Raw genomic sequence first — 12,536 nt, 5'->3', positions numbered from 1 at the left:
CCAACATCTTAACTTCATTTACGAGGAAATGTTATAGTGAATTCGTTTTCCAAAATACAGTGCTCAATCAAACTGAGAATATACAGTTAGAGAGAGAACCTCTTAAGAAGTCTCGCCTGTGTGAAGAACGAAGGGTACCTTTTGGCCTTAAAATTTTGTAACTCTTAATAACGGAGTCAATAATTCCTTTCCTTACACTTTCTTGCGACTGATCTTTTTAGCACCAATAAACGTTTTATGCAATTTACAGGGATAGAACATGACTTGTGCCCTGAAAAATTTGTAGACAAAGCATTTTTATGCATGTGAATAGACCCTTTTCATGTTGAAAATGGTTAAAATACAGAGACTAAATGAGATGTTATAAAGCCTTGTGAAAAAATGCAAATATGGGTCATTTTTAAACACGTCTGACTTTTCACCAGTTCAGTGGAAACAACTTAAAGCGTTCAAAAACCTTCTCTAAACCCCTTTAGAATGTGGTATGTGTGGGAAGAAGTATTTTGCTTCTCTCATCAAGTCATGGGAGTAACTCCCAATTTTAACTGTTTTTCAGTACAGCTTTTAACTGTGATATTGGGACCAGAGCCTTTGTAATTGAAACGCAAACCTCTACTTGAAGAAAAGCTCAGTAGAACAGCTCTCTTACATCATATGCTTTTATTTTATTATGATTAAATGTAACATGATATTATAAACCCAGCTTTTGCCTTAAACTGCCTGTTTTATTTGGCACTTTGACTGTTGTTACTGGCCCGTTCTCAGTGAGATTGTCATTTTTGTACATCCTGTTTGCTTACCTTCAAAATAAACATCTTTTCAGAAAATCCTATTTTTTAAGCTTTGTTTGGCTGCAGAGGACCTGTTATGGGAGGTGCAGGACTTTAATTTCAGTATGCTCCAGACTTTCTCATTTTCTCATTTTTACAACAAAACTGTTCTCTAGTTTGTCATCATCATCAACGATTTTCTTAATATTGACGGAGAACACCAGAGGTCAGGGGTTGTGGGAGGAACCAAAAAGGGAGAGAGAAAAAGCAGCTTTAAGGAGCCCTTTGCACTGGTTCTGTGTTTGTCAGAGTTGCTTTGGTTTTCAGAAGAACGTAATGGAGTGTTACTCAAGAGAGAATTAACTATCCTCATTTACCGGAAACCTTAGTACTGTATTGAATTGACCCTTTTTAATTACATTGGTCTTAAAAGTCTTGGCTATATATTATATTTATTTCTTTTTTAAAAAGTTTTAGCTATATATCTGAGAGGAAGTTTCTAGCTCTGCTCCCTTCTTCCCATCCTTAAAAAAGAGTCATAGTTTTTTTTTTTTTCTTCACTATAAGGATTACTGACACATACAGCACCAACATGTTCAGCTGAGAGGAAGGTGAATCACATTAGATGCTTTCCCAAAATAGTAATAAAAAAAGGTTCAGAAGTTACAAAGAAAATGGAGAGGTCAGTGTTCAATACCTAAAATACTTCTGTACTGTTATTTTTAGTGTCATTCGAGTGTGTTCTGCTGACCTCAAAAAAAATTAAACCTTGTGAAACGAATTTGATTATCCAAGGCCCCACACTTGCTTATCTTCAGACTTTTTGATAAGGAAAATAAGGAGTGCCCCAGGTAATAGTTTAACGTTCTTGGTCAAAGTACAGGTGTGCTGTTAGAGAAATTGCTTTTGGTGTTTGGGATCAGAATAAAGGAAGCCTTTGATGTTGGCTTCGCTTGGATTGTTGGGTTTCTTTGAGACAGCATCCTGTACGACATCTGAAATATGAGAAAAGAAGCACAGAGAGTAGCCATTAGGACAGGCTACATTCAGAAGTTATTTTCTGTAATATATCCTTGGCAGTGTCTTTAAAACAATGTGAAATTCATACCCTAAAAGTGGTTGCATTGACAATACTAAAAAATGGTATTTTTTTCCAAAGCATACTTACAGCTCAGGTAGTGGTTTAAAACAAAGCAAAAAAGATCCCTAAACCTGCTGGAGTAAAATAACTTACTGTAGAAGAAAAATTTTGGAGGAGAGAAAAAAAATTACTGTTTTCTTTTTTCCTTCATAGTTCACATACATAATATTTTACAGGCAAATCAAGAGTCCTTGCTTGAGTGCATTATGTTTTAAATCAACATTATGTGGCTGTTCCGCTTTTATCAAAATCGCAGCGAAGATGCCGGTTCTGATAACATGGTTTGAAAAAGAGAAAGCAAAGTTTGCATGCCTCTTTGTATTGAATACGTGGGGAAAAGAGCGAGGATAAGGGCCGCTGATGTATTTCGGTTCGTACGGCAGCGCAGCCCTGTTTTGCCAACCCGTTCTAGACTTGTGTTCCGTATACTAAGTGTTGTCCTCAAAATCTCTAGGACTGCTTCTTCCGTGGAAAGTTCTTTAGTAAGTCTTGGCATGATCTGTATTGTTACTGGAATGCCTCGGGGAGTTAATCATTCTGCTCCTATTACAATTGTTGAAGCAGATTTGTTTTTCCTGTTCCTGTCAGCAGGAGTTTTCTGGCTTTTTTTTTCATGTTACACCCACCAACCTATAAAGTTTACGGGCTGAAATATAAGCTCAGTTGTACTTTAAAGTGGAGTTTGGGGGTGTATTAAGGTGGGTTCCTCCGCAGTTGCCGTTATTGGCCTGCTCCATGGTTGCTGTCTTAGTGATACAGCCCCGTCAGTAACTGGGAAATTGATGTCCTTAGTTGTGGGCAAATGTAGCTGCTGGAGTGGCATAATTCTCAGGTTCTTGTATTCTTATTTTGTAGGTATTGTTCTGAGCTTCACTGCAGTCATTCCTCTTGGCTGTTAAGTAGTTTGTGGCTTTTGCCACAGCTTGTGCAACAGGGGCATGTCGCAGTCACCGTAAAAACTCCTGGGATAAGTTGGCAACCATAGCCAGAATTTCTCTAAAACTGGGATTAATGGGAGTGTACTCACCTAGGGCAGCTCCACCATTGCCGATTTATTTATTTCTCCCCATGCCTCTCCTTCCTTTACTTGTTACTTAATAAAGCGAAAAATACTTGAAACAGTGAAGTATTTACTGTGGGCAGGCACTGAAAAGCTGCATGTCTAGGGAAAGCTCAGTCCTTTAAAATATTTTGCCTTTCTGTGGAGTTTGCTTTCCTGTATCTCTTACTTGAAACCAGTGCTTCTGCAATGTTGTTTTTTGTGTATGTTTTATTGCTGGTACTTAGGCTTTCTCATTTTATTACTTGATATAGTTGTTACTGAATATTGTTGTTTGGTTTGATTTTTTTAAATGGTGATAGACAATTAAAACATTTTACAGTAACATGCTGTTACTGCTTGTTCATTTGACATTAAATAGGTGTGATTCATGCTGTTTTCAGTCTTATTTTGAAAAGTATTGGTTAAGATAAGCCATAGCAGATAGCATGCTCTGAATATGTAATTTGAGTGATTTTTTGACAGATGTGAAATACTTCCAGTTTTCACATAGATGTTTGAAGTACATATGTAGTAATAGAAAATGTTACCAGATGATTTTGTTTCCCCTTAACAGACCCTTAGTTTTGATCATAGGCTTGTGTGTTATGTTGGTTAGAGATCACTATTTGAAAACCCGACAGAAACCCATATCCTTGCAGTTATCTGAGAATGGCAAGGAAACTTGCCATGTGAACATAGAGAGGTCATGCAGAATTGTGACTGAGATTCCAGTGATGGCAGGGAAATGTGAAATATTATTCTAAATAGAAATCATTGACTTGTTTTGTTTCAGTTGTATCAAAAGAGGAAAATCAAGTAAGATAGTTGTCTCAAAATACTGTGTTGAGGCCTTCCTATGGTTTGCTGCAGCAATTGCTTGAATACCAACACTCATTTCTCACAGGTGGTAAAATAATGTGATGTGTGCATGAATCTAAGTACCATGGAAGCGTATGGACCAGTGTGGTAATTACCTAGTAGTGGTTCTGGTTATATATTTTGTGTAAGGGAATGAATGAGCTGTGAACGTCCTGGAGAATGACTGGATATATTTCAGTCTTCACCATTAGCAAGAGGATATGAGTGGGTGTGACTGCTCTGCACATCATTGGGTCAACATACTGCCGGAAACCACTTTTATTTTTCTTGGGCTCTTGCAAATTAAAAGAAAAGAAGGAAGATGACTTGGTTTTACTTAGTTTGGGTAAATAAAAAGTATAGAGTGGAGTAGTGTTCATCAGCTATGCTCTTCCAGCATAAGTTTCAGTGTGCTTAGCAGTAACCTCTGAGCCCTGTAGACTTCAGTAGAGACTGCTCATATATATGCTTTAAGCGAAGCTTATACTTAATTTTCACTTGCACGTATACTGTGAAGTCCAGGTCTTGTTCCTTTGAAAGTCAATTTGGGATTGTTCCTACTAATTTCAGTAAGACTTGCAGCAAGTTCCTAAAATCTTAGAAAGCGTAGTTAGAAACATTAAATGAGAAAAGCAAAGGATGATATTAAATGTAATCTGAGTAATTCAGACTTCTAAGTGTAGCTGTCATCTTTTTGTACATGCCCCTTGTTCTTTATTTTAAAGTATTCTCCCCTCTGCCCCCCCTCTGTCCCGCGTCCCAAATCACGGGAGATTACATCCTGCTCATACTGAAGGTGGTGACAAACGTGTTGGCTCTGATTCTGGTGGAATCAGGAGGTTTTTGTGTTGCATATTCGGCATCTAAATATGCTGAATGTCAAAATGGTGAAGGTTGGTAAGCACGATTTTCTTGTATCCATTTTACTGATCCGTGTACCTGCATTGTACTTTAAAATTTATTTCTGCTTGACTGCTTTTGGAATTTTGCTCTACCGTGTATCTAAATGTCGCTTGAGTTCACAAAGCATAAAACAATGAGATGACCAAAGCAAAGTCTGAAATTTAAAAATGCATGATGTGTTAGGAACCTTAAAATATGTTTTTAAAGTATGGTGGTTCTAGGAATTTTAATAGTGCATATTGGCAAATCTAATTCATTACAGCTTCTGTGTTCACGTTATGAGTGGGATATTTTTTGTTTGTTTTGACAACTCATTCTTTACTTACATTAATATTAGCATTTTTAAAAAAAAAAAGTAAATTTTTTTGAGGGCTTATGGTAAATAAGTGACAGCTCTGACCAAATTTACAGCCTAGGTAAGAATATAAAAGATAAATGTCACAGAGGATTAGTCTCACGTTCCATGTGCAAGACTGTAAATTAGCTGAATGTCCAGCCTGCTATTTTCAAGTCTTGTTTTTGTAAATATTGATTAGATTTTTCAGTAGTTTGCATTTTGTTAAAAACTTAAGTCACATTGATACAGGAGGTTTTGTAGGACAAATTCCTTTAAAAGGACATTGTCAAGGGAGTTTTCCTGCTTATTTAATCTTTGCACTTGTAAGAATCCCCAGAAGCACGAAAAAGAAGATTCTCCTTTGCCAGGCTGCTGTCCTCCATTTCATGTGCATATTGGTTTGTCATAATAGGGTTACTGATGAGTGGTGTGCTTTCTGGCATTGATGTATTTTTCAGAAAAAAGAATTGAAGCATTTGTTTTGAAAAAAGAAAAACACTTTTAAAGAATTACATGGACTTTGCAAACAGATTTAAGAAAATGAAAGGTAGGTCAAATTTTGGACCTACAAACCTGACAATGTCCTTTTCTTTCAACGTGTATGCCTTATTTGAGGCGTTCCTCATCCTAATGATGTTATATTAATCAGTGGCAGAAAAATGTGAAAATGGCATTGTTAATCATCATTAATAGCTTACCTTGTTGCATTTTGATGTGTTTTCTAATGTCGGCAAACGGTGACAGCCTATTTTGAGTTCCCTATTATTTGTGCAACGTGATCATTTTAGTTAACTGTCAGTTTGTAATATGAAAGGTTTAAGATAATTTAACAGCCTAGAGTATGTCAGGGAGAGCTTGCTTATCCTCCAGTTATGAGTATGTCGATTGGTATTGGCTTTGATTCTCCCCCTTAGAGCATGACACACAACGGTGCACACCTCAGGAGTGACAGAAGGTATGGGTAGGATTTGGGAGGGGGGAGGGAACTAGCCAGCTTAGGTAGTTCTCTTTTTTTCTCTCAAGTTAAAAAAGATTTACAAACTATCAGCTACCCAAGCGTCTGCTGCTAAGGGTAGCTGATAGTTTGTAAATCTCCATGCTTCCAGAGGTATGAAGGTAATAATTCATGAACCATCCTCTCCAGTTTTGGTTACAAAGCTGGGTGATAAGTTTATTAATCCTCTGGTTTGAGAGAACCACCGTCACTTGAAATGCTTGTGCATGGGGCTGGCCTCTCATCAGCTTCTGCAGCTGAAAGCCACTTTTTAAATTTCCAAGTTTTTTTCCATAAAAGCTGGACTAGAATAAGGTGCTTTTTTTTAGAGCAGCTAGTCCAAATTGCACTTCTGAAAAGGCACTCCAGTTCTGAAAAGGCACTCTTCCGTTGTCCATATGTAGCAGCTATTCACCGTGCTAACTCCTCTGTGTGTGCATTATACCTGGCACTATTTTAGAGAAATTCCAGCAGTCACTGGCACAGTAGCTGTTACTGGGGCAAGAGCTTCACCGCCAGATTATTTCCTTATTGGAAGAAGAAAAAAAAAAACAAACTAAGACTAATAGCTGGATTAGAGCTGTCATGGGAAACTTTTTTTTCCTCCTTAAAATACATTTAGATAACCTTAAGGGCCTGACTTATACCCAACAAAACCGGTGAGTTCAGAGTTAAGGCTTCTCACTCCATCTCCCGCGCTGGCTGGAGCTCTTGGCTCTGCAGCCCGGGTGGTATTGGAGATCTCGCGCTATCCTCAGATCCCTGCTCACCTAGGCAAAGCGTTTGCCGCCTGAGTGGTGCCGACTTTTCCAGGTACGTCTATTTACAATACACCTGCTGTCCTGCGCAAGGTCCGATGGTTTCCCTGGTATGTTAATGGCTGGTGGCAGCACAGCAGGTGTGGTGGAAAGCCAGCAGTGAAAGGGGGAAGGGTACAGATGCAGTGAGAAGCTTTAACTTTGAGTTTCCTGGCTTCTGTGAGCGTAAGTCAGACCCTTAATGTTGTTTTAATGTATTGTTTGTGTTTAATTTTTAGTAAAAATTTGAACGCCGTCCAGGCTACAGAGGTTGCAGTGGATAAGAAGTTTAAAAGCTTTGGTTCAAGATTACAGGAGGCTGCAAGAAAAATTAAAGACATGGAAATGAGGATCGAATGACAGGCTGCTATTTTGCCTCAGAATACTGAAGATTGTAAAGCATTGAGAAATCGAATTCATGACCCTGGAAATCAAGCTCAGATTAAGAAATGTCAGGTTGGTAGGGGTTCCTGAAAGTCTCAAGTTAGGATAAACTGAGATTGTTTTCCCATAACAAAGGTTCTAGGATGTGGGGGTGGATGGTATAATTTTTATCATTGTTATGTGAAATGCTATACCATATACTTAAATAAGCCAGCTGAGTGACATTATGTTTTTTAATTAGTTTCACATTTCTGGTGTTGAATGTGACTTTTGACTTGTTTACAGTTATTCCTCTCTGGCACCGAGTTGCATGACTTACTGTTAATGCAGGCATGGAAAATACTGCTCTTAGGTACACGTTGCTTTATCCTGCCACTGCAAGGGTCTGCTGCAAAGCCAAACACGCGGTGCGGTGTGATATTTCTAGATAAGAAACGGGCAGAACGTATCTATATGGTGGAAGAAGTAGTTTTTTGTTCAAAGGGTTCTGATTCATAATGAAACTTTGTCTTTCCAAATGTAAGCTTCAAATAGTGACTGCCACTGTGATTAAGTTACTGTAAGTTTACTTAAGTGTTGAGTTACTGTCTGCGATTCAGTGATACGGTATTTAGGCAGAAAGATTGTGCAACAGGAAGTCTATGCTGAGGTTCAGCAAGGATTTTGGCAAGCAAAGGTTTGTAGGGTTTTCGTGGTCAAGGTCACTGGATGTATTTTAATTCTGAGGACTCTTAACAAAATCTGAGGTTCTCTTGGAGTGGCTTTATTTATCTTTTTAGTTGTTTTTCTGACTTCTGTTGCTATGCTTTGGTGCTTGGTCTGCCATGCCACTTAGGACCAGCATTTAGACACCAGTAACTTGTTTGAAATTGATAGATACACTGGCAGGAGGGGAAAACCAGACCACACCTTTATGTATTTTAGAGAAATCATTATTTTAAATAGTTGCGTTTTGTGATACCATATTTCATGATTTTCTGAGATAGCGCTCGTCATAAAAGTGTTTCTTAAAAGTGACAGTTTTTAATCTCATCTTCCCTTATCTGCTTGGACTGTATGTGCTCTTCTGTTGACAGAGGTACTTTCGTTGTAGCTCTGAGGGAATCATCTGTCATGTTTTCTCTTGTTCATCTCCAACAACTTTGATACTGAAGTTCTGTTTTCTTGTTTTTAATTTTATTTTAGCTTGTTGTTGAAAACCTGGCTTTGTTGGCCTGGCAATTAAGATGATTACTGTCACGTTTTGGTTGTAAAATGAGCATAGTTATTCTGTGTAATATGAATAGGACTTGCAGTATCATTTTTATGTTTGTTTCAAGACATAATTGCATTTTATTAATGCTATTATATATACCATTTTGAAGGAAATATGGAACAAGTCTGTAACATGCTTTATTCTAGGCTATTTCTAAGTAGATTTAATGTGAGGTTTTATAATTAAGTTCCCATTAAAGGATAGTCATTATTTTCTGGATAATTAGATAGCTTTACATTGTGTATTCATGTGGTGTTTGTGCCCTGTACCACATTATTAGTGTGTGGTTTATTTACTAAAAATGACTGTATGAAGGTTATGTGGCCATTTCTGGTTCAAACAGATAACAATAGTACGTTTGCAAGAAGTGTGATTTTTTTAAAAAATAAATTAAAAAGGCTTCCGTTTAATTTTGGTGACTTAATATTACTGAAAGAATCTGTGGACCCGAAGTATTTCTAAGCACATCTGTCACAGTAGAGGTTAGGAATTGATGGTTTTACAACAGAGAGTAGTTTTCATAGGTATTGTACCCATGGAATGCTTTTCTGGTGAATACTTCTCACATCTGAATACCTGTCTGCTATGGTGAGAGTACTGCAGCGGCAGTCCGAAGGCAGCATCAGTTGTTGCGAGGTGCTGGGACTAGAACAGAAAAGAACCAGATATGGTTGTTGTTCTGTCTTCTTCAAGTATAAAAGTGGTTTGATTAGAAAAAGAATTAAATGCAAGATTGTAGTAGGGCTGGCCTATCATCCTGGCTTGGTTAGGGGTGGACGTGAAATTTACGGGTGCAGGCTGGACAGTTGGGAATATGAAGGTAACAGAGTCCTTGGCTGTACTCCTTCAGCCCCAGACCAGCTTTGTCCCAGTGGGGAAGTAACATGCTCCTTCTGTTGACTTGTGGAAATCTCTTTTCCCAGCAGCTGTTTTTCTGCACCAGGTTTCTTGTACAGCTAAGATTCTACTAATTTTCCATCTCCTTAAAATGCAGATGTCAGTCCTTCAGGGCTTGCTTTTAGACACAGGCTGGGACTTAAGATGCTGAGATTTCTTGTAGAAGGTAGCTGGAAAAACTCAGTCTTTCGCATTAGCATTGGACTAACTTGTATTATCAAGCAATAAGCAGTGTTTTTAAATTCACACTGAAATAAAAATATGTTTTTGAAATTTGTGTCCAAGAAATACCTAACCTGCTTCATTTTGCAGTGTTTAAAACTACTTATTTTAAAAGAGGGAAAAAAATAATATACTTCATTCTTGGTTTTGCTTTGCCTTATCTCTTCAGGAAGTCCTTTTTTTCCACCCACACTTAACTGCTTTGTGTAAACGTAATGGTTTAATATTATTCCCTTGAGTACTTTTGTATATTTATAGCATCTATACTGTTAAAAAGATGCTCTCTAAATATCTTGTTATAAGGATTACTTTTCATTTTAAGACTCCGTAAAGAGGATATAAATGAAGTCTGCGCTTTCAACTGATTTTCTTTCCCCTCGTTATTTAACATGTATTTCTTTGTCACGCTACGATGTTCCAAGTGTGACGTTGATTTAAAGAGGGGCATTTTGTTCATATTTTGTACAACTTTTCAACAGTGGATTAAGTATGATGTGTTTGTTTGACTAAACTATACAGAATTGTTTTGTGAAAATTTTGTTTAAGCAGACTTATATTAGCCTGTACAGTTGGACATTGGATCTTCAGTATGTTCAAAACTTTGCTATTGTAGGCTTTTTTTCAGTTAAATATTAGTCTCAACAGATGATCATCATGTATGTAAATTGAATACTCAAATCCTCACTGAGTTGCTTATGATATTCCATAAGCTACACACTTACAAGCCTGGACAAGATATTTCTCACTCTATCTAGAGCTCACAAAGGTGTGGAATCCAATCAAAACATAAATCTTGATTGCAGAGACACTTCTTAATACTGCAGTAAGGATGTCTCTTTAAAAAGGAATATACTATTCCCTTAGCGCTTTTATGATTTTTATCCATCTTCCATTGTTCAGCCTCTTGAGCCTCCACAGCATTTTTTTCTTACATCTTCTGTGCTTGATTGATTGCTGACTGTAAACTTGTTCTGTTTCACTAGCTTCAGTCCTTGAAATCTTTTTCTGCCATCAGAATAAACAGATGAGCTAGAACCTATTTTTTTTATTACACTTGCATGGCCTGAATAACAAGTCTTCTCTGTTTCTTTGTAGGCATTCGACCTCCGATCATGAATGGGCCCATGCACCCGCGCCCTTTGGTAGCGTTGCTGGATGGCAGGGATTGTACAGTAGAAATGCCCATTCTGAAGGATGTAGCCACAGTGGCATTTTGTGATGCTCAGTCTACACAAGAAATTCACGAAAAGGTAATATTCACAGGTATAATTCAAATGTTTTAGGAAGCACAAACATTTTAATGATTATGAACAGATACAGTGTTGTGTTCGCTATGACAATGTGTTTAGCTACTGTGTTTTAGTTAATAGTTGATTACCTCAGTGAGTGAGTTACTGGTCATTTCCAATAAGTGATGAAACAAAGATGAAAATGTCTGTGTTGAAGTATGCTTTTGTGCAGTGTATCTTTGGCTGGATGTTGTCTGTATGCTTACCTACTGAATTGGATTCGTTGAGAGTGTTACGTCTGGGAAAATTATATTATTACATGATATTTTGAAATGCTTCTTGGAAACAGTGTTGCTCCGCCTTCAACTGGAAAGCCAGACCTCAGTATTGAATTGGTCGTGTGAGGAACTTTCAGATTTCTCTGTTTAGCCATGGAATTGTGCAAATCCTATTAGGAGACCTTATGCACTGAGAACTGACACAGCAGAAGAGTTTCAAAACAAATGCTAATCCAAAATTTATTTAGAAAATTAATTAAGAATTGTATTCTACCTTTATATTATTCCAGAAGTTTGCACCCTTCCTGATGGTTTGGGAGCTCTAAAACAACTAGTCGTTCTTAATGTTGTCAAAGGTTTTCTTATTTTCTTAGAGAGACACCCGTTTTTCATGATGATAGTCAAAGGAGGCAGCTGGCCCGTACACCTACGTTTTCTCTTCAGAGAGTTCTTTCAGCATGAAGGCCTCATGTCTACGCCAAATCTTTGCTATTCTCTAGACAGCTATGGAACCTTTTCACGTCTGTATTTCTGTAGAGATAGAATTCATTTTGGTGAACTTGTGGGCTAGCAGAGTAAGCCTCAAATGCCAAGTATTCAATAATACTTCACCTGGTAAAGGATGAAAATGGACCTTACAGCTTCTATGAAGTTAAAAATATACTGGATACAACAGCAGAGAAGGTCAATCAGGGAGCCCTTCCACAGGAATTTATTAAGTACAGATCCAAGTATTAACTTAAAGGCTTGTGGGGTAAGTGTCTGTATCCACTCTTGTGCGTGTGGTACTGTGTACTGCTTAGTGTGATGCAGGTGTTAAGGAGGTGTCAGCTGAACCGAATTGCACCAGTGTTGTTCTTTCTCTACAGATACCTTGTTAGACTCGTCCTACACTAACTATAGCAGCCCTTGGGTTTGTGACAGGTTTTCAGAAGCTTTCCACTCTTGAATTCATAACTTGTTTAAATTGTTTATTTACTTTTCATGTTCTCATAATATAAAGCATTGTTAAACATTCTAATGTCTCTGTATATGATGAAAGATTTAATCTTTTCTTTGATGACTTTCATACAAAGCCAGCAACTCGAAAATAATACTAATCCTAACTTCCCTTCTGTAATCAAGTGAATAAATCTCATTCTCTGTAGTTCATTTCATGTTAACATCTTCCTGGTGAGAACCCATCAATCAACTATTCAGCTTGTTCTTTCTTAAGAAGCATATTTTTATTCTGAAAAAAAAATTCATTGTTAAAACTTTCAAAATTTTCAAGTGGCAGGTTTGGTTTTTTTTTCCCCCCTTATGTTTTTTTTTCTCTCTTAACCAGTAAAGAGAAGACTAATGACTTGTATGCTGTATCAGCTCAACAAACTAGAACTGCTGATTCTCGTGGTTCAGGCAGACACAAGAGAGAACCCTTCTCCTGAAG

At 37.5% G+C, this 12,536-nt stretch overlaps 1 protein-coding gene across 6 annotated transcripts in view; it reads left to right on the top strand.

Moving 5' to 3' along the window:
• Positions 1-12,536, top strand: part of CTBP1 (C-terminal binding protein 1) — a 193,960-nt gene that overhangs the window by 142,089 nt on the left and 39,335 nt on the right. For 4 of the 6 annotated variants that reach the window (XM_086611312.1, XM_086611311.1, XM_086611314.1 and 1 more), the window contains exon 2: positions 10,696-10,850. In XM_086611312.1, coding sequence (XP_086467438.1) covers positions 10,696-10,850 — 155 coding nt within the window. Of the gene's footprint in view, positions 1-5,579; positions 5,599-7,081; positions 7,299-10,695; positions 10,851-12,536 lie in introns of those variants that run through there. The other 2 variants (XM_086611316.1, XM_086611315.1) reach the window with 2 other exon arrangements.

The sequence above is a fragment of the Tauraco erythrolophus genome, chromosome 5, assembly GCF_009769465.1.
Source record: "Tauraco erythrolophus isolate bTauEry1 chromosome 5, bTauEry1.pri, whole genome shotgun sequence".
Lineage (NCBI taxonomy): Eukaryota > Metazoa > Chordata > Aves > Musophagiformes > Musophagidae > Tauraco > Tauraco erythrolophus.
The sequence above is the reverse complement of the archived record's forward strand: the minus strand, read 5'-3'. Positions and strand labels throughout refer to the sequence as shown.